At 33.0% G+C, this 23,760-nt stretch overlaps 1 protein-coding gene across 8 annotated transcripts in view; it reads left to right on the top strand.

Moving 5' to 3' along the window:
* Window positions 1-23,760, top strand: part of NBEA (neurobeachin) — a 629,474-nt gene that overhangs the window by 170,869 nt on the left and 434,845 nt on the right. For all 8 annotated transcript variants that reach the window (XM_061171071.1, XM_061171076.1, XM_061171075.1 and 5 more), the window contains exons 18-22: window positions 11,301-11,409; window positions 18,336-18,417; window positions 18,671-18,794; window positions 19,647-19,839; window positions 21,640-22,656. In XM_061171071.1, coding sequence (XP_061027054.1) covers window positions 11,301-11,409; window positions 18,336-18,417; window positions 18,671-18,794; window positions 19,647-19,839; window positions 21,640-22,656 — 1,525 coding nt within the window. The remainder of the gene's footprint in view (window positions 1-11,300; window positions 11,410-18,335; window positions 18,418-18,670; window positions 18,795-19,646; window positions 19,840-21,639; window positions 22,657-23,760) is intronic.

Here is a 23,760-nt window from a genome sequence, read left to right as displayed (position 1 = left end):
CAGCAGTTCAAAAAGAAAGCTTCCTCCTCATCTACTCTCAACTCCAAGCTATTTGGCTCTCTTCTGCCAAAATGTTGGGTCTTGTGTGTACAAATGAGTCTTGATGTTCTGTTGGGGTACCAGTAGAGAAAAATGGCAACTCGTGAGGGATTTTTCTCTCCCATGGGAATGACAAACAGCTGAAGAACTATGTTAGCAGCCTAAGGTAAAGACTAAAAAGCAGCAAATTTTAAGAGATGTTTTGATCTCAGATATCTCTGCCTCCCATTCTCTCTCCTCTCCTCCGTCTCTGTCTTCCAAGGAATATTAACACTGGCTTCTATTTAAGTTACCAGCAGAATGCCAAGAGGTACCTGAATTGATGGGATGAATTTTCCCTGTCCTTGAACTTGTGGGAGTGTAAGGATATTGGAGTGCTAGGATGCTGGCTTCAGGATTTACAGCATGCTAAGTTTTGTACTACAGATCAGTGTGCTTAGAGGGATCTTTGCCTTACAACACCTGCAGGGATCTCATCATTTAAAATTCATTGCAGGGAGATCTAAGTGCAACAGTGTGAAAATGGAAGATAACAACTCAGTTGAAGGGGCATAGCAACCAGAGACAGGAGATAAGAGAGAATCATCAAATTATGTACCCAATGAAATAGAACTAGTGTGGAAGCTATCATGGAACCTTTGAATTTTACCTTTAAAAAGTGCATCTGAGATTCAAGTAGAGCACCAAAGGTGACATTCTGCCTCTTTATATCATTATTTTTCCCTATTCACCCAAATTAGTGAACTGGAAGATCTCAAAGCATGGACCAAAAACATAAAATGAGAAACTATATAAAGGCATAGGAGACTTAACATGTGACTAATAAGAATAATTGGAGAAGAAAAACGATGGGTAAGACAAGATATCCTGAAACACTTTGTACCACTAAAAACTTAGAAATGTTGGGTAAAATATAGCAAAATTCCTTTCAGATGTAGCTGGGTACACAAAAGTAAGGGAAATTCTCATATGCCAAAAATGAAGATCAAACATAATAGAAGTTATAATTCTTAAGAAACAAGATCATATTGAAACTAACCATTCAGCTTTTAAACAAATAATCAGAAGTAACTTCTGGAAATGAAAAGGCACTAACTAAAATTAACAGCTCCATGGGCATGTTAAACAGTTTATGCAGAAATTAAGAAAGAATTGGTGAACTAGAAGAAATGAAGACATTATGTAAAAGAATCACCAAGAGACAAAGATGATAAATGGGAAAGAAGGTTAAGGATATAGAGAAAGAATGAAAGATTTCATAGAATAAAATATCAATACCTAGGAATAAATTTAACCAAGGAGGTTGAAAGATCTTTATACTGAAAACTGTAAGACATTGATGAAAAAAAATGAAGAAGACACAAACAAATGGAAAGATATACCATGCTCATGGATTGGAAGAATCGATATTGTTAAAATATCCATACTATCCAAAGTGATCTACATATTTAATGCAATTGCTATCAAAATGCCAACGGCATTTTTCACAGAAATAGAACAAATAATTCTAAAATTTGTATGGAACCACAAAAGACCCTGAATAGCCAAAGCAATCTTGAGAAAGAACAAAGCTGGAGACATCACACTTCCTGATTTTAGATTATAATCCAGATTTACAGTATTCAAAGCAATGTGGTCTTAGCATAAAAACAGACATATAAATCAATGGAATAAAATAGCCCAGAAGTACACCCACACATACATGGCCAATACTTTATGACAAAGGAGCCAAGATATACAGTGAGGAAGAATAATCTCTTCAATAAATGATGTTGGGAAAACTGGACAGCCACATGCAAAAGAAGGAAACTGGAACTCTAGCTTACATATTAGATAAAAATTAACTAAAAATGGATTAAAGACTTGAACATAGCACCTGAAAACATAGGGGGTAAGCTCCTTGACATCAGTCTTGGCAATGATATTTTGGATTTAACAACAAAAGCAAAAATAAACAAGTGATTGTATCAATCTAAAAAGTTTCTGCACAGCAAAGGAAACTCAACAATATGAAAAAGCAACCTACTGAATGGGAGAAAATATTTGCAAATCATTTCTCTGGTAAGCTATCAATATATAGAATATATAAAGACTTCATACAACTTAGTAGCAAACAAGCAATCCAATTAAAAAATGGACAGAGGATCTGAATAGACATTTTTCCAAGGAAGACATACAACAGGTACATGAACACATGCTCAGCATAACTAATGCAAGTCTAAGCCACAATGAGATATCACCTCACACCTGTTAGATTGGCTGTTATCAAAAAGAAAAGAGATAACAGTGAGGATATAAAGAAAAGGGAATCCATGTGCACTGTTGGTATGAATATAAATTGGTGCACCCACTATGGAAAACACTATGGAGATTCCTCAAAAAATTAAAGATAGAACTACCATATAATCCAACACTGTCACTTCTGGGACTATATCCGAAGGAATTGAAATCACTGTCTCAAAAGAGATTTCTGTACCCCCATGTTCATTACAGCATTATTTACAAATAGCCAGGACATGGAAACGACCTAATTGTTCATTGACAGATGAATGGATAAAGAAAATGTAGACACTTAGATCGTAGTTTTCTCTGTTTCTGTATATAAAATGGAATAATATCCAAAGAAGGCAATCCTGTCATATGCCACAACTTAGATGGACCTTGAGGGCTCTATACTAAATGAAATAAATCAGACAAAGACAAATACTATATCATCTCACTTATGTGTGGAATCTGTAGAAACCAAACTCATAGAAACAGAGAACAGTTGGGGGTTTCCCATAATCTGCAGGGTAGAGACTGGGAGAAATGAGTGGATGTGATCAAATGGTACAAGCTTCCAGTTGTAAGATAAATGAGGTCTGGGGCTGAAGTGTACAGCATGGTGACTATAGTTAACAATACTGTATTGTATAGTATTTAAGAGCTGCTAAGATAATAGATCTTAAATGTTTTCATCACAAAAAAAAACCTTGCAACTATGTAAGGTGATGGCGTTAGCTAAACTTGTGGTAATTATTTTGCAGTATATACATGTATCAAAGCATTATGTTGTACACCTTAAACTAATGCTATGTTGTTATATGTCAATTACATCTCAATAAAACTCGGGAGGAGTGGAGCTGATAGGCAGTTGTAACAAATGTACCTCTCTGTTGGAGGGTGTTGATAGTGGGGAGAGGCCATACATACATGGCATACATGGGGCCACCCAGGGGAATATGGGTAATCTTTGTACTTTCTGCTCGATTTTGCTGTGCACCTAAAACTACTCTAAAAAATAAAATCTGTTTAAAAGCATGTGTTGGGGGAGAAGCTGATAGAGAAATAAGAAACTAAAACAAAGTTTACTTGTTATTGGGGCAGTGTGAATGAGGAGGAAAGGGTATGAGTTGGGTTTGAAACCTCTCTGTATCTTTTTATGTCATCATTATTTTTTACCCAGGTAAAAGTATTACGTATTTTAAAAACTGAATAATAAAAGCTGTCAGACCAATATTTAAATAGACCAAACTCAACTTTAAGGGAAAAAATTTAATGAAGCTAAAGAGGGGCATCATGTAATGAAAAAGGTATAGTTCACCAGGAAGGTAAAACAATGTCATATTTATATATGCTTAACAGCATAGATGAGGTATAGAAAGCAAAACTGACTAGATTTGAAAGATAAATCAAAATAGTTTAGAGGTTTTAACATATTCTTTTTAAAAGAGCCATCACAAAGTATAAATTTGTACCAAAAAAATCCATTGGCTTGATTAGCATATACATTCTCCTGAAGAACAGACAAAACTATTCAAATGAGGCCATAAAAATTGACTCCATAAATTTAAATAAATTATTATCATATAGATGACTTCTCACCCACAGTGTGATTAAACAAGAAACCAGTGATAAAAATCAAACTAAGAAAATGGGGATATACATATTTTAAATAACCATAACATGACATCATTGTACAGATAATAAAATACTTAGAATCAAAAGATATTAAAATGTTTGCATATTTATACTTTTGAGAGTTGGCCTAAGTGGTATTGAAGGCAACTTACAGCTCTAAATATTATAATAAATGAGGAAACATGTTTTGTCTTTTTTCCCCCTAGATTCTAAATGTTATGCTGAACGTAAGAGGACTTTAACATTAGGATATCTTTTAATATGGTCTACTTATTAACAAATTACAGAATACCTATATAATCATAATAATGGGTACAAAAAATTTTTTGTAAAATTAATTACACATTCATCATAAAAATTCTTAGGAAACCATGAATATAAAATGATTTATTTTACCTGATAACATATATCTACCCAAAACTTAACACAGACCTATTTAGTGGTGGAATGTTAGAAATAATCCTTTGCATAACTAACAATTGTCAAAGGCTGTTTTCACCACTCCTGTTCATCATCATGTTGAATAATATAATGACATTTATAGGACACTCTACCTAAAGACAGCAGAGTTGTTTTCAAGCTTCATTTGCAACATTCTCCAGAATATAATATAGGTTGGGCTGTAGTACATAAAACAAGTTTCAGTAAATCTAAAAGAATTGAGGTCAAACAAAATATGTTCTTTGACTACAACAAAATTAAATTAGAAATCAACAACAAAAAAGAGATTTGAGAAATTGCTAGATAGAGTAAATAGCACACTTCTAAATAACTCCTGGATCTAAAAAGAAATCACAAAGAAAGATAGAAAATAATTTGATTTGAATAAAAGCAAAACCACAACACATAACAACTTATTGAATCCTAATGCATTGCTGATGGGAATGTAAAATTCTCCAGCCGCGTTCCAAGAGGGTTTTCTAATTTCTTAAAAAATGTAGCACTTATCATACAACCAGATATTTCTATATTTAGGTGTCTGCCCAGGAAAGATGACATCATATGTTCACATCTAGACTTGTGCATGAATGTTCTTGGTGCCATTATTCATAATAGGCAAAAACTGGAGACTATCCAAAATTCCACCAGTTGGTGAATAAGTAAATGAAATATCATATGCCCATACGACGGAATACTATTGCACAATTGAAAGGAAATGAATTACTGATGCATACTATGACATGAATGAGTTCCTAAAAACATTATGCTAAATGAAAGAAGCCAGATGCAAAAGACTATATATTGTATGATTCCATTTATATGAAATATCCAGAATGCAAGTTGGTGGTCACATGGGGCTAGTGATGGAAGTGGGGATTGCCTACAGATGGGCACAAGGGAACTTTTTAGAGTCATGAAAATGTTCTAAAACTGGATAGTAGTGATGATTGCATGACTCTATAAAGTCTTTAAGAAAGCACTGGCTTGTACACTTATAAAATTTGTGAATTTTATGGTGTGTATATTATACCTCAATAAAGCTAATAAAAACTTGAAAAGCAAAATTTAAAACTCTTAGCAAATGTAGGATAATAGTGTTATCACCTTGGATTAAGGAGGGGTTTGTGAACTAGTAAGTAAACATACATAAATCATCTAGGGAAAAGTTGATAAATGTGATCACTAAAATATAACATGTTTTAGAACCATAAAAAAGTGAAAAGACGAGCCACAAAGTGAAAGATGATATTTGCAGTTTATTTGTAATACAGTGGGTTTGTATCCTGACCCTATGAAAAATCATGCAAACTAATAAGAAAAAGGAAAACCATTAGGAGCATGAAGAATATAAACAGTTCACTGAAGAGCAAACTTGATTTGGCTAATAAGCATATGGAAAGATACTCGACTTCGGTAGCAATCAAAAGTACAAAATTTAAAAGTTACCTTTAATACCCACTAGGGTGATAAGCTTTAAAATTTTTGACAGTATCAGGTGTTGGCAAGGATATGCATAAGAGACTTTCAGATCACTGGTGGAGTTGTATAATTGTTACAATCACATTGGGGAACAATTTGACAATTTTCAAAAAGATGAAGCTACTCTATGACTAATTATTAATTGTCTCTGTGACATAGAGACACTCATGTATGTGCACAAATGCTCAATGTAACATCATTGGTAATAATGAAAAGTTGGAAACGACGTAAAAGAATATCAGTAGGATAACAGAAATGAATTTAGGTATATTCATACAATTGGATATATTCAGTTTTGAAAATGAATTAACAAAAGTTAACTTTCATAAACCTAATATGAAGCAATAAAGCAAGTTGTAGAAAGGATGTATAGTAGTGATATCATTTATCTAAACTTCAAAAATATGAAAAAATAAAATAATAAATAGTTTAGGAATAGGTACATATCTAATAAAAGTATAAAGACATGCATGGCTATATAAAAGCAAATTCATGATATCATTTACCCCAAAACATAGTGAAAAGGATGGGCTCATGGACAGGTACCCAGAAGTGCTTATTTTAATACTTTATTTCTTAAGTTGTAGTAATGGTGGCTACATGAGTATTTATTATATGATTTCCTTTCTTTTTAAAAAATCAGATCTTAAAAAAATAAATGGGTAAGGAAAGGTCCCTAACAGAAAAAGAATTCAGAACTTCGTTGGCATTATAGAAATCAGATGTGATCTGAAAGCACAAAATAGAATCAGTTGAACCTGAAGTTAAAAGTTCAAAACAAAAAATTAAAAGACATTATACATTGATGAAAGGCACAGTTTAAGTAGATGATGTTATGGTCATAAGCCTCAAAGCATCAAATATTGCATTCAGATATGTAAGGCAAACCATTAGAGATGCTATAAGTAATTGATAAGATACAATAGTCTAGACAGTATTTCTCCTTCAGAATGGGGACAATTGAATAGATAACATATAAAGATATAGAGATATTGAGTATATATTCATAAAACTAGACTCTGTAGATATATGTTCAATCTTATATGCTTTGAAAATATACTTTATGGCTATAGGATATTTACTAAAATAAAAAATCATGTCCTTGACCATAAAGTAAACAATGTGGACACAGTAGAGATTTTACTGGCACCATTTTCTGACCGTAAGGTAATAAAATTAGAAATTAAAAAAAAGTTGAGCAAAAAAAATTTCAACAATTTAGAAATTAAGAAACGTTCCCAAAAACCTGCTAGTGAAGAGAAGATAATAAAATGAAAATAAGTTCGTTAAAATTATCTATGCATCATAGCAAAAACATACTCAGAAGTAAATACTTCCAATATTGAAAAATAAAGATAATGATAGGAATGTATACTCATATTACAGCATTGATTAAAGGACAACAGAGTAAGCTAGGAAGTACAAATTAATAAAGATGAAGACTAGCATCAAGAAAGAAAATAAAATAAAAACTGTTGAAGGGATCACTGACTACAAGAGTGATTTTATTGAAGGAATCAATAAAATGGATAAAACTTTTTCATATCTCGTTAATATAAAATGGAAAAATTTGGGAATGAAGAAGGGCCTTCAGAATTATAGGCCAGAGTATAGTAATTATAAGAAAATATGTTATGACAACATACAAGATATTCACTTCTAGTCCTTGGTAATAACATCATTTTGCTACAAATATTTTTAAATACTTATTTTTTGGGTTCTCTATACATATACATACTACTTCTTCCATCAGATAAAAGGTGGGAAGAGTAAGATCACTAATAAACAAGGTAAAAGTACAGGTGCACAGAACATAATTCTGTTTTGCTTCACTAGTAATCACTATCTGATATTTCAACAGAACCATGCTATGGTCCTTTAATTCATAGTTGTGTTTTGATACAATTTCTCATAAACACCGACAGATGCATGTATTATTGAGTTCCTATAGCTTATCCATTCTTAACCTCAAAGTAAAAGGCTGAAGAAATTTAGGTTAAAACCTCAAAATATTTTACAATTCTCCTGATAGATTAAAGGAGTTTGAAAAGTATAATAGTGTCCATTATTTGAATAACTAATGATTCTTAACTATAGAATAATGTATAGAATAGTAGCCTAAAATGATCTTACTTTCAGTTTATTAGAAAGGAAATTGAAAATGTAAGTAATATTTTAACGTATTTCCTGAAAATCATGAAAAAATTTAATAGCTGCAGTAAGGAAGAGCTATAGCACGTAGCTTAATTGAAAGACTCAATTAGATAAAGATAGATTTGTAATGAACTGAACTTATAAACCTAATGCAGTTTTGATAAAAATTCCAAGTTTTCTTTAAAAATTTTCAAAAATTGTTGTAAAGCTAACTCAGGTGAACAAACAAGTAAAAAAAAGTCAGTGAAAGATTAAAAAATAAGTATAATGAGTGTGTATTGTGATAAGTCTAGCAGACCTTATACTAAGGAATGAGCTAAAAAAAGAGGTGAATAGCAACCCCAGGTACACATGCTAATGTATGTATGTTTAGATATGAGGAACATTATTAAAATGTGAATTATTCAATAATTAGCAGCAAAAAACTGTTTAATTTATGAATTGGAGAGTCTTACCCCAAACCATGTTTCCTCTCTCATCTTTTCTCCCCAAGCCCTAATCTTTGCATTTGACTGTTTTATTATTATTATAATACATAGGATTGGTGAAACTGCTGGTAATTTGTACCTTGATGTTGGAGTATGAATGTACATATTTTTGGAGGTCATAAACTTCAAAGTCTCATAAAATACAATTAAACTTAAAAGTTTTAACCGTATAATTTTCATTACAAGAATTTATCCTAAGGAAATGACCATGGATATGCCGAAGGATTTATGTAAAAGGGCAAAGTTTTGTTTCTGGTAGCAAAATATTTGAAAATAACATAAATGGCCAACAGTAGTGAATGGATAAATTATGCTACATTCTAGTTATAAACTATATTTAATAACTGAAATTTTAAGACACAATATGTTGTTTTACAGGTGACAAGCTACAAATTATCTTATGTAGAATTATTTCCATTGTATTGATATCATCTATATCTATCTATCATATACTTATGTGCAACGTAATTAGTCTGAAAGAACATCAGCTGATATTTATAATGATTATCTCTGGGTTATAGAATTATGGGTTTTCTTTTTTTTCTTTGTCCTGTTCCAACATATCCTCTGAATTTGTTACAAGAAGTATTTTTTGATCATCCCCTCCAAAATACTTGTTTTGTGAAGAAGGAAATTGGGGTGTGTTTTTAATGGAATGTTTAGTAAGCTAATAAATGTGTAATTTGTATGAGATTAAAAGGTTACTCTTTTAAAAAAAATAGATTGCACTCAATCCAAGTGGGCAGAAATCCTATAAAATTTAAAAGGTAAAGCAGCTAGGCACTAAAGTCTGAAGTCTATTTAGGTCTTAAAGTTAAACAGGTTCAAGTTGTTAGTTTCTCGAATATATACCCTAGTGAAGCCTTTCTGAACTGAATACATAGAGCTGGGTCTTTCATTAGACGTCCTCTGGGAAACAAAATCATGTGATGTACAGGGCCAGCATGCCCACTTTATGCCTGAAATGATGGATGCCACTTTTGGCTATCTCTTGATTGCTGTGAGACAGCATTTATTGGTGAGCATTGTTTCAAAGAAAACTGCAAGAGGAAGCTGACTCATCTTTTTCCTGGTATGTGCAGTATTCTTCAAGTCCCCCTAAGAGGTAGAATTAAGCTGCTCTGTAAACATTTACTTTGGAGGAGATAGGCAAGAGAGCATGAATTTCTTTAGTAGTTGAAATTATGGTGTCCCAGTTAAGAAATTACTCTAAATTCCAGATAGCCTAATTTAAATGACTTTTACCAGCTCCGTGTATCAAAGAGATATATCAAGAGATATACATTGACATTTGTTTTTCTTGATTGGGAGCAAATGAAAGTGTCAGGCTTCCTTTCCTTAGGTGTGGCTTGAGTTGGAAGAGACTAAAGCCTTCCCCTTCATAATCTCAAAATATCCATCTGTCCTGTTATTATTATTTTTTTTAATGACCATTTGACTTTTCCCACTCTTACTTAAGTGTTTTACAAACACAGCCATTAGACACTTGCCCTAGCTTCCTTTTGGATTTAGGTAATTGCTGTTTCCTTCTCTGGGCTGAGGAGGATTGGGTGAGGGGAAATAGCTGTCCTGCCTCTTTTGTTGTGCAGTGTGCAGCTTGAAGGCTGATGTTAGAAGAGAGGATTTCCAGGTGAGTGGTGCCCAGATAAATGGTTCATTATTTGATTTGTGCATTAATTAAGGTAGCAATAGCTCCTGTAACAAACAGTGAAGTTTTAGTAACTTACCAAACTCGTAGTTTCTTTCTTATTCACTTAAAATCCAAATGGGTATCCTCAGCAGTTGATGTTCTTCAAGCTGTGCTTTAGAGACCCAGGCTGCTTCTTTCATCTGGTACCTCTGTGTCTTCATCATAAGGCTCCTGTGTTGCTGCCTTGAGGAAGAGCATGGAAGAGTACACGAGTGTGTTTTCTGTAGCCCAGGCCTAGAAATGATCCACAGCTTTTCTTCTCGGGTTCCATTGGCTAGAACTCAGTGGCACACATAGCTGTAAGAGAGGCTGGAATTACAGTATAGCTGTGGGCTCAGGAAGAAAGGAACAAACGTTTGGTGATTACCTAGTCAGTTTGTGTTATAGTTGCCAAATCCACACAGGGAACAATAGAAAATCAAGGTAAGAAGTGAAATACTGAGCGTTGGGGGCCAAGAAGTTCCAGATCTTGACTTCTAAGAAAGTGACATGAATGAAAGGCATGTAGTAATTCCCTGGGCTAGAGCTAAGTGTTCCAGGAGGACTTTAATAGAGCTTTCTATTCTAAGTATGGATTTGGTAGGGGAGCAGTTAAATGGGCCAACAGTTAAATGAGCCACAGATACAAGCAGTAATGAGTTCCCTTTACTTCTGTCGAATTATTTTGCTTTCTATTCAGTTTTAACCATACTTATAAATTTTTGTTATTAAAGTTTTACATGGATTATTTCATAGACTTTGGACAGAAAGGATTTGAAAATTCTGTTTTCTCTGTGTTAAGGGAAACTAATAATTTAACCTAAGAAAATAACTCCTAAATAGCTATTAGAAATTTGAAAATTATAGCTGTCAACATTTAGACAATGTTTTATAATTTGTATACTTAATGTTTTAGTTTGTGCGGACATTCTGAGAAGTGTTTAAATAGTAGTCTTGGTATTTTAGAAGACAGCTATGCTATAAACTGTCATTTAATAGATGGAAGTTAATAAACATTACTTATGTAATTCTGTATCTGCTTATAGATTTTACTGTTTATCCTAACATCATGTGATTAGAAAATCCAGTGTGTTTCCTAGTATGAATTTTTTTTGCCCCTGTTTCTCCAGGAGAAAAGTTGAAATTATGCATACCCACAGTCTTTTTACTCTTCTTGGAGAGAGGCTGATGCTGCATACAAACACTGTGACTGTCACCACGTACAACACACTTTATGAGGTAAAAACTTAAAACGTGTGATGCTAATTTTAAATGTATGCAGTGGAAACCCTCTATGTGATTGGAATAGCAGTTGGTCAGTTAATCTAAAAAGGCAGTAATCCTTTAAAAAAAAAAAAGATGAACACATACTTACGTTTTAAAATTTTGTTTAAAACATATCCATGTACATTTATTTGCCAATCTTCTTATGTTGGGCCTAGGCATTTTCTTTGAGTATGGGTTGGCTGATTGGCTTTGCAGAGTTTTTCTCACATAAATCACACCCATTATGCATTATTTATTTGTTCTTTCCCTCCCCTTACCCTCCCCGCTTTTCCCTCTCTCTGTCTCTGATATGTAGCAACTACTAACATTAACCTAGAGTTGAGACTGGGATAAAATGTAGGTAAGAATTATTTTTAAAAATGGTATCTGGAGAAAATTTAGATCCCATCATCTCAATTCAGAAATCCTTTTCTTAATTATTTCTAACAGATGGCCATACAAATTGGGTTCATTATTTTCTGTGAAATGTGTGTACTACCTCATTTTAAATACCAGTAAAATATTAGGAATGTTCTCTTATATTAACCTTCATTTTACTTTCCTGCAGCTGATTTTCAGAGGTCCTACTTCTTTTCTGTAGCGCAAAGATTAGCAAACTATAAACACCTGTCTTTGTAGGGCCTCGAGCTAAGGATTGTTTTTATGTTTTTAAATGGTTGAAAGTAATCGAAAGAAAAATAATGTATGACATGTAAGCCTTATATGAAATTTAGATTTCAGTGTCCATAAATAGTTCCGTAGGAACATAGCCATGCTCATTCCCTTACATATTGCCAGTGGCTGCTGTTGCATTATAGTAGCTGAGTTGAGTACTTGCGACAGAGAACGTTTGTCATCTTCACATTGCTGCTCGGTACAATGCAGTAACTGGACAGTGTTTCACATACCACCTGTATTGCCCAACCGAATATATTTTTTTAATAACAGTGTATATCTATCATGTCAAAACAAGAGAAAAGTGGACTTCACATCTCACACTTTAACATACAGTGGAGCGTGGATTATTTTGTTACAGATGTAGATAGCAAAACATGGTGACTGTTATACAAGGAAACTCTAGTTGTGCTAAAAGCCATAGCAAATATAGGTTTCAACATATGAATTTTGGGGGGCACAACAAACATTCAGTTTATAGTAGCAGGCTATATACGCTCTCTGTTGCAACTACTCAGCTCTGCAGTTGTGGCTCAGAAGTAGCCTTAGAAAATATGAATCAGATGAGTGTGGCTGTCTAATAAAACTGTACTTACAAAACAGATGGTAGACTGGATTTGGCCTACAGGGCATAATTTTTTTACCTCTGGTTTTATATTCTCATCAGTAAATTTAAGAGTTGCTGCCCTTTAAATAAATGAAGAAAACTCTTTTGGCTACTTTGTCTTTTTCATCTAAGCTTAATATTCCTACTTTGTGTCAGTCATTCCTCAAATTACATGATTTGTAAACTTTACCCTCCAGAGTGCCGCTTTTTTAAAATTATAGTAATATTTTAGTATTGCTCTAGTATTTTGCCTACAGAACTGAATAAGCACTAATAGAAAGGCCTATCCTATGCAGAGCATCTTTATTCTGATATTATTATATTTCCCTAATAATAGTAACTGCCTTTTTTGAGTACTTCCTATGATAATCCCCTTGGTTAGTACTTTACATACATTATCTCAAATCCTTACAATATTGCTATGAAGCTGGTATTTTTATTGCCTTTTTAAACAGACAAACTGAGACTCACAGGTTAAATAATTTGCTCTATGTCATACCACTAATAAATGGTCATAAAATAGGCATTTCTCACAGTATATGTGCATAAGGCAAAAAATATCAGAATCTACCTTCAGTTGACAGTATTAAAGTCCTCCTCTGAATCAAAACTTTGCTGCAATATCAGATTAGGGTTCTGAATGCTAGTGTCAAATACTGATTAACTTGTATCTTTTTTTTTTTTAACGTTTTTATTGGAGTATAATTGCTTTACAATGGTGTGTTAGTTTCTGCTTTGTAACAAAGTGAATCAGTTATACATGTACATATATCTCCATATCTCTTCCCTCTTGGTTTAACTTGTATCTTTACCTTGGTTTTCTTACCTACTAATTGCTCTGGTCAATGATGCCTGTATATGTTTTTTCATTCTCATTTTTCATTCTCATTCTCAAATCATTCTCTTTCCTCCACAAATTTCTGACCCTCTGCTTGTTTTGACCTATTAGTGTTAATAGAGTAGAAAGTCTTTGTAGTCAATGAAACCTTACATTAAAATAAAGGTTCCACATAACATTATATGTTGAATTTGAAAGATCATCATGTGCTTGTAACCTTAAAATAAGAAAATGTCCCATGTATATATACATGCATATGTAATTCTACTCGTCTTCCTGAAAAGTGGCTCAACAGCAAGTGCAGCAGCATCTGTACTACCATCTATATTCATAGGCACTCTTTTAGTGTCCAGATTTTATCTCTGATTCCATAACTTAGGTGGAGAAAGTCAGGGAAAGTTTGGATCTTCTGATACTGGATGTTGGATATTGGATGTTGCAGAGATTTGGAAATAATGAAGGAACTAACTTTCAGGGCCTCCATCTGACCAATTTGGCAATAATACAGGCTTTCAAAGTAGAAAAATAATCATGGTTCATTGGAATGAAGGGCCCTGAGTTAAGTATGATACTCTAAAAAGAAAAGTTACGTGTACAAAAGGTCAAAAAAGTAAGATGGTTACGGTATGATTGTTTAGCACTGTTGATTCCACAAAAAAGTAAAAGGGACTTCAACAGATGGTTTACTACTACTAACAAATCAAATTGTAATATCAGTGACAGGATGGCAGATGACTAATTCTAGATCACCAAAGTTTAAAGATTGCATCATTTCGGAGAGTGGCATCTGGTTGTAAAAAAATTAAAACTCATCCCCAATGACCCCCCACCCCCCCAAAAAAAATGAAAACTCAAGTGATAGGTTCGAACTTAAATTCTCATCAAATAGTAAGTGAAATTTAACTAAAGAAAGAAAACTCAACTAACTTGAGTTTGATTTACTATGTGGACATCAACCAAGGCCTGTACCCCTAGCAAGAATTAATTGGTTGATAATCTGCAGTTTGAAAGCTCATTTTATCTTCATTTTCTTTTTTGGTTTGAGGAAATTACCTTAACTCCAAGCATTGTATCAGAACACATATTACTACAACTGTAGAAAGGTATAAAATCAAGTACAGAAATAATAAAGAACTCTGTCAAACCTACCGTATTGATAATGATATTTTAGAATATGTGGTTTTCACAAAGTGTTTGGAAGTTCAATTATTGTAAAGATTATGTCACTGTGATCTTTAAAATTCTAAATCTGATAAGATGCCTATGATAAAATAAACAGTAAATATTAAAGGACAAAGTAATTTAGAGTTTTTAGCAGGATATGTCAGACAACATTGCATAAGCTTTGAAGATCTAAAAATCTATTTAAATTATTCTAAAAACAAAAAAAAATTTAATTGAAAAAACATCCCTATCTCCTAGTTTCCTGAGGTGAATTTATTCTTATAGATCGTATAATGGAATGAGTTGGCTTTAATGAATCCTCTTTGAAATTACTCAAAGCTATTCTTTATACAAATATTTTTTTGAGAATTATAATATTTGTAAAATTTGTATCTTACATTTTATTTGCTTTAGTTTTACTTTGTTATTCCATCTCTAAATTATGGATAATTATGTTTTCTTAATGATTTGTAGCACTTCCTAATACACTTAAAATTTTTTGTTAGATTGTAGAATATGTCTCCTAAAGACAAAACTAGATTTTTCTATTTAATATACTTGTAGATCTGTCTGAACAACAATATATGATTACTGATCCAATGCTTTTTTAAATATTGTGATATTAATTTTACTTTGTAGGTTTAGATTTACTATTTCTCTTTACACACTATTCCTATAATTCAGTTCAACACTTACCGTAGACAGAGACAGTCAGGTATGGGATCTTGTCATCTGAAAAGCTGTTTCCTGTGGAAATAATGAACTGATTTTTTTCATGTATATTTTTTACTTTATCTTTTTTGGTAAGGGTATAACATTACTGGACACAGTTTTTTTACAAAGTGGTAGTAACTTTAAAACCTTTAAGTATCTCATAATAGAACTTTTTTTTCAAAATTATAGACTCTTATGTGTAGGTAGTATGTTAAATATCATCTTATTCAAACATTCTTTTCACAGGTAAAGAAACCAAGAGTCAAAAAAGTAATAGAGCTTGTCCAAACTGTATAAATACAAAGGTTTTCTGACCCCCTGAATACCTACAGCGGCAGTTGGATGTAACAGTGGGGTTAATAGTTTGCCATTTTAAGAAATAAACCAGTACTATTCCTGTCTTATAAGTCGAGCCTACTAATCCAAAATGATTTATGCTTGATAAGTCCAGGAAGTCAGTAGGTCAGAGAGGAAGCTCCAGTAGCTCCTGCTTAAGCCTAAAGTCTTTCTGTGACCCATGAATTACGAGATAATACCATTTATAAAATAATGTTTAAATGTATAATGCTGGACTCAGGTCTGTGTCCATAAATAGCATATTTATCAAGTTACCTCCATGATTTAATTCGTTGTTTCCCAGCCCTGTCCAATATGATAGCCACTAGTCACATTTGGCTATTGAGCTTGTGTGAATTGAGATGTGCTATAAGGGTTAAATACACATTGGATTTCATGTCCGTATCTGGCTCTGAACCGTCCATCCTATTTTGTTATGGTGCGGGGCAGGGTTAATTTCCTATGCATGTCTCTAACCAAGTCCAGTCAAACTTCGTGGCCCATCTTGAATCCTATCCTTTCATTAAGTGTTTACATCTACATTCATCTCTCCTTATTTGTCTCCTTATTTATGTCCCTCCCCCTCTTTTAAAACTCACATAGGTTCTTAATGACAGACACTCTACCATAGGAGCATGGATTTGAGCCTGTCTCCTCAATATTGATTAAATAATTTTTTCTAGAAATATAGTTCTACCTAGCAACTATGTTTCCCATTTCAAACATGTAGCAGAATGTTGGCACATAACCGGTTCTTATAAATACATGCTGAATTGAATTTCTAAATATATTTTTGTAATTAAACTCATATTTAAATAAACTATGACATATAGTTTTCAAAACACTTTTACATATAGAGCCCTATTTGATCCTCCTACCAGCTTTATTAGATAGGCAAGGCAGTTATTACCCTCATTCTTAGATGATCAAATAGGGGTTTAAAAGGACAACAATATAAAACTGAAGGTTCTTTGAGATAAATTTTGTTTTCTGTACAATGAGCTTTCTACTTTTTGGGGTGAAAAAGTTTTGACAGTTCTGTATCATAGAAGAGTATGGCATAGTCTTTTCTAAGCTTGTCTGCAGTTATTTTGAATCTCTGTGTTTGTAACCAGAATTCTTGGGATCTTGTTGACTGGGCTGTAGGTCTACACCAGGACTTTTTGGGCAGGTTGGTGTGAAAACTCCTTGTAGGCATATACCAACCACTGATTGTTCTTTGGTATGTGGTTTTCAAAGAAATTTTTATCCCTTTTGTCAGCTCCAGCTGATGAGTAGTGCATGTCTCTAGTGCTCTGTTCAGAAAATTCTGAGGCACTGTTTAAACAAGGAAGTGTTTGTTTCAGGAAAAGTATGGCAGTGAAGAAAGGGGTATTTGTGCCCTATAGTCATCATTTTAATAATAGTAGGTTAGTTTTTATTTCAAGTCAATACCTTTTTGATATACATTCTTAATACACCTAAGTAAATGTCCTATCTTCTTTTTTTTTTTTTTTTTTTAAGACTGAGCAGAAAGGTAAGAAAAATGCCACTGCTGGATGTCATGATCTTTTTCTAATCTGAAAGGATCATACCTGTCTCTTGATTAATTTACTCTCCATCCCCAAGTTTCACAAGTAGCTATGTACAACTAAGCTGTCAACTAAGTTTTATAGTTTCCTCAAAGTTTTTGTATCTTACTTTGGGTTAAACTATTTAAAAAGTTTCATTCAGAACTTAGCATGTTAACCTACACAGGAAATTAAATCATAATATAAAATGATATCTTTATTAAGTATAATCTCATTGGATTTTTTAATATGTGGAAGAATAGAGGCAAACACAGGCTATAGCCTGAAACACAGTGAAGAGTCATATATCCGTATTTTATATATAATTAAGTTATCCATTCTTAAATGTAACAAATGTTTATTGACTGCTGGCAGTGTGTTAGGCACTTTGCTAATTGCTAGGAATGTAGCAGTGAAAAAGATGTATAAGAATCCTGTACTCATAGAGTCTAGTGTTGGTGGGAAAATTAGTAAATGGTTTAGAGTCTGTCTTTCCTTTATTTGGTCAACTTTTGCCATTTTTTTGTTATTTGAAAGAAGTTGAAAAAAAAACTCATTGGTAAATGACAATGAGCCACATTTTTTATGAAGATTTTTCCCATATCACACTTCACTTGAAGTTAGGACCCAGGCTCAGACATTATTTTCTTACTTACTGATTTTCTAAGTTTTTTTTTAAATTAATGATGAAATAACAGTCAAATGTTTACAGTTCACAACTTAAATGTATTAAAGATGTACACTGAAAAGTGATTTCAAACAGAGTTAATTCTTGGAGTTCCTAATTAATCTCTCCTTCTATAGGTATTGGTCCTGGTTTTGTCTTTATCTGTAAAAATTTGAAGACTATAGAATTAAAGAGTTTAGAAGTATGTGGAATTCACTAGAAGACCCTTAGAAGAGATGCTTCTTTTGATTTGAACAAATTGACATTTTTTTGCAGAGTCTTTGTATATCTATAATTTGCAATTATAAATTTATTTTCTAAATGAAATTCAAATTCTTCATCTTTCAGATTTTGACAGAGCAAGTATGTACTCAAGTTGTACACAAACCACATCCAGAGCCAGATTCTACAGTGAAAATTCAGAATCCAAGTGAGCAAACAGCAATTCTTTATTGTAATGCAGTAGTAACATGTAACATGGTAACATGTGAAAATAAATCAAAACTAAATCAAAACTTTTGCTAACCACCTCAGTCAGTATGGTGTTCACATAGTTTTATTTATGACACTTACAACTCACCTACCATAGTGCTAAGCATTTGGTTGAAAATCAGTAAATATTTTTTGAGCAGAAGATATGATGCAGTTATAAATCTTTACTATAATTTTTTGTTCATTTGCAGTGATTCTTAAGGTGGTGGCAACTTTGTTAAAAAACTCTACACCAAGTGCAGAACTGATGGAAGTTCGTCGTTTGTTTTTATCTGATATGATAAAACTTTTCAGTAACAGCCGGGAGAATAGAAGGTGAGCAGTTTGAATACTATAACAAAACTTTATTTCCTAACTAATCTTATTTTCTCTCCTTTATTTTCAATCTCTTTCAAAGAAAAAATTTTCAAATCTTTCCTATTTTGCTAAATACTTTCAATCATTAGAAAAGGCATTTGTTTCTTTTATATAATCTGCATACTTTTATTTATTTTTATATGATTTTATTTAACTTTATGGTTATTATATTTTAACTGTATATATAAACATAAATATCCAAAAATCCTTATTTAAAATATGCTATACCTTTTCCTGATAACTGTCTACCACCAACAGTAGTTTAAATGTAGTGATGTTGGATTTGCTGAGATCATCTGTGCTTTTCTCAGCTTGGTCTGATAACTGATTATTGTCGTGCACTCTAAAGCTGGTTAGCTAGGACATGGGGTACAGTATGAAGCCATGGTTGCTGCATGAGTCTTAAATTTAACAACTACTGATTGAATGTCTGCCGTGTATAAAGCACTGTGCTGCACAGGTTGTCTTGGTGTACAGTCTTAGTGCAATTCAGTGGGAAAGATAACAGTGAAGCGATGATTAATTTCTAATATGTTAAGTGCCTTGTGAGTGCTACATGTGATGAGGGAGTAGCGAAACAATAGCTAAATCTCACTGGGAGAGTTGGGAGGGCAATTTTAAATGATAATATGGATTTTTCCAAGTAGAAGAATGGGAAAAGTCATTCCAGGTTAAATATTAAATATGCAGAATGACTGTATACCTTGCTTTATCTAAGTCAGATCATATTTTCACTATTTATCTCAACTTCAGAATAGTAAATTCTAATATAATTTAGGAATTTTTAATGATTTTTTCCCCCCCCACTAGATGCTTATTGCAGTGTTCAGTGTGGCAGGATTGGATGTTTTCTCTTGGCTATATCAATCCTAAAAATTCTGAGGAACAGAAGATTACAGAGATGGTCTACAATATCTTCCGGATTCTTTTGTATCATGCAATCAAATATGAATGGGGAGGCTGGAGAGTTTGGGTGGATACACTCTCAATAGCCCACTCCAAGGTAACAAGGGATTTAACATTTTACATCATCAGGATTTCAGCTGTGGATTAAATGCCTGTAGACACTCATCTGGTGCCATCTTGTGGGCATCTTGCATTATGGCTGATTCCTTTATGCCAATTTTCTTTCTTTTCTGTTCTTGTTTTTGTTTTTGTTTTTCTCCCTCGGTTCATACACCTTTAAAGCTTGAAGTATTTTAGGGACCCTATAATTGAAACTTCAGGTTTATAAATTAGGAAGTTTACACTCTCGAGACACCCCCCACATATGTTTTCTAGCAGATCTGAGAGCTGGCATCTGAGCCTTTTAACTCAGACATCCCTACTGGTTCTTACTCATGAAACGGAGTCTTATATATACTTGTTAAGCCTTTTTAAAGTAATCAGAACTTGTTTTTATTTCCAAATGAATAATAAATACATTTAAAGTATTTAAGTTTAGTGTTGTTTTTAATTGCATTATCTTTATTTTTAATGATAAGAATCTATATGTTTGTTTATATTTTAAATATGGTCTGGTTTTTGGTGAAAGGAAGTAGTCAATTAAAATTTAGAGTATGTACACCTTAGATTCTGGAAATTCAGAGTTAATATATCTCATCTTGTGGTGTCATAGGAAAAGGATGGGTGTCAGAAGTTGTTGGCTTTTGATTCAATCTATGCCACAATTCAGTTTCGTGGCATTAGGAAACTCATTTAATCCTTTTGTGCAGAAAAATGTTTTTAAAGATGCAGATAGTAAATATTTTAGACTTTGTGGGCTGTACAGCCTCTGATGCAACTACTCAACTCTATCATGCAGTATGAAAATAGCCATAGACAATATGTAAAGAATGAACATGGCTGTGTTCTAATAAAATTTTATTTACCAAAACAGGTGATAAACACATTTGACCCATGGACCCTAGTTTACCAACCCCTGCTTTTGGGACTTGATTTCCTTTTCTGTAAAATAAGGGGGTTTTATATTAAGATAATCTTCAAAGAAAGATCCCTCAACCTAAAATTCTGTCATAGTATCATTTAAATATCAATATCATATGTATCTATAGGAAGGATTTTGAACTTTTTTTAATTTTAAAAACCTTTTATTCCTGTTACAAATTTACATTTTATAATATATTGGCACCTCACTTTTATCATTGCACTAATAAGTTTGAAAATAGTATTTTATAGGGAAACTCATTGTAAATCTTTGTGCAATAAATATATATTGATTATTCCTAATTATATACTGATTATTCCTAAACAAGCCTATGTAAAGTAACAAACTAAAGTAGCCTATATAAAGATAAAATTGTAATGTTTTAACATTTTATAACTATATATTTATAGGTATGTGTTGTGGGTTTTTTTACCTCACTTGTTGCAATAGTCACACATATGAGTAATAGAAAACTGATGTAGTAATAGTACTTTGGATATTGTATATTATTAGCCAGTTCTCTGTTTTAGCTCAAATAACCCGAATATGTAGGAGTTCAGCTGGCATATTAACTAGGGTAACATTGAAATACTTCACCTAAAAGAAAATATCATTTTATTTAAAACTTTAATAATGCTAGTTTACCTAACTGTGTGTTTTTGGACAAGTCATATAATAAGTCATATATGACTATTTTGATGATATTCCAATTACTTGATGAAACTAAGCATTTGTCTTAGGATTAATATGCACTATGTTTGAAATCTTAAAATTATTTGCACCATTTTTGCTATTATTATTATAATTTTATTTATATCATTTTTTTCTTCTTAATAGATACAAAACGCCTTAATGTTTTCTTTATCCATTCCTAAGGTCACTTATGAAGCACATAAGGAATACCTAGCTAAAATGTATGAAGAATATCAGAGACAAGAGGAGGAAAACATTAAAAAGGGAAAGAAAGGGAATGTGAGCACCATCTCTGGTCTCTCATCGCAGACAACAGGAGCAAAAGGTGGAATGGAAATTCGAGAGATAGAAGACCTTTCACAAAGCCAGAGCCCAGAAAGTGAGACAGATTACCCTGTCAGCACAGACAGTAGAGACTTGCTCATGTCAACAAAAGTGTCAGATGATATTCTTGGAAATTCAGATAGACCGGGAAGTGCCGTACACGTGGAAGTGCACGATCTTTTAGTTGATATAAAAGCAGAGAAAGTGGAAGCAACAGAAGTGAAGCTTGATGATATGGATTTATCACCAGAAACTTTAGTAGGTGGAGAGAATGGTGCTCTTGTGGAGGTTGAATCTTTGTTGGATAATGTATACAGTGCTGCTGTTGAGAAACTCCAGAACAATGTACATGGAAGTGTTGGTATCATTAAAAAAAATGAGGAAAAGGATAACGGTCCATTGATCACATTAGCAGATGAGAAGGATGAACTTCCCAACAGTAGCACATCATTTCTCTTTGATAAAATACCCAAACAGGAGGAGAAACTCCTTCCTGAACTTTCTAGCAATCACATTATTCCAAATATTCAGGACACACAGGTACATCTTGGTGTTGGTGATGATCTTGGATTGCTTGCTCACATGACCGGTAGTGTAGACTTAACTTGTACATCAAGTATAATAGAAGAAAAAGAGTTCAAAATCCATACAACTTCAGATGGAATGAGCAGTATTTCTGAAAGAGACTTAGCATCATCATCTAAAGGGTTAGAGTATGCTGAAATGACTGCTCCGACTCTGGAAACTGAATCTTCTGGTAGCAGAATTGTACCAAATATTGATGCAGGAAGTGTAATTTCAGACACTGAGAGATCTGATGATGGCAAAGAATCAGGAAAGGAAATCCGTAAAATCCAGACCACTGCTACGACGCAAGTAAGTCATCCTACATGTGTTCTAAAGATGCATTGAATAGATATGGAGCTGTTAGCACCAAAGCAGAGTAATTTCTTACCAGTCACACCATGTTTATATTTAATTATGGTAGAATAATAATTTATGGAATTGAGTAGTGTGGTTCTATATATAAAAGAAATTTAAAATACCTGAATCATATATCCAACTCTGCCACATTCTGTCTGTGTAACTTTGCTCAACCTCTCTGGGCCTGAATTTTCTCATACAGTGCAAGAGGTTGTACCAGATTGAAATATGACCTTTAAGGTCTCTACCAGTTTGAACATTTTATGGCTCTGTGACTACATTTACACATTTGTATTCGAGATCTTCATTCTGAATACTTGATTAATTTTAACCTTTTGAGCTTCAGGCCCAACCCTGTTCTGTGGATTATAGAAAAGAGGACTTGGAGCCCAGATTGAACTGATAAATGAAATGAAGGGGAAGGGAAAAGGGAACTGTTATTTATCAAGTGCCTACTATGTTCCAGGCACTGTGCTATATGTTATCAGATTTAATCCTCACAACAACCCTGTGAGGTAGGTAATATGGCTGAGAAAATTTGGAATTATTAACAGTGAGAATTTTCTTTATAGCCACATGGATAGGGATTCGTATGAGAAAATCAGAGATTCTCAGGCTTGGTGGTGAGGAAATGTTAGTGCTGCAGTTTGGGCCTCACCATACTAAAGCTAAAAGCAGATGATGTTTTCTGATATGAATTTTAATCGTTGAGCACTGAGTTTATACTTACTTATTTTCTAGACTAAATAATACCTTATGGTTAAGAATTGAAGAAAACTTTTACCCTTTATGACTTGTTTTTTGTTGTTGTTGCCTGGGTTTTCCACTCACCTTTTAATATCATCAAAGAATCATTTAACATGTGTCCATTAGAGTTACGTTACAGAGAGTAAACCATACCTCACTAGTGTCTTTGTACTCAGAATCTTTGAAAATATATTCTGTGTGTGGAAAAGATATTTTTATTTTTTCTCTACTGAATACTGCCATTTCCATTTTTGCCGCAGTTGTGCTACAGTGATAATTGGCGGGGGATGGAAATACTGAATTAAGTCC

This window comes from Eubalaena glacialis, chromosome 16 (assembly GCF_028564815.1).
Source record: "Eubalaena glacialis isolate mEubGla1 chromosome 16, mEubGla1.1.hap2.+ XY, whole genome shotgun sequence".
NCBI lineage: Eukaryota > Metazoa > Chordata > Mammalia > Artiodactyla > Balaenidae > Eubalaena > Eubalaena glacialis.
Note: the sequence above shows the minus strand (reverse complement) of the source record. Positions and strands in the feature narration are given on the sequence as shown.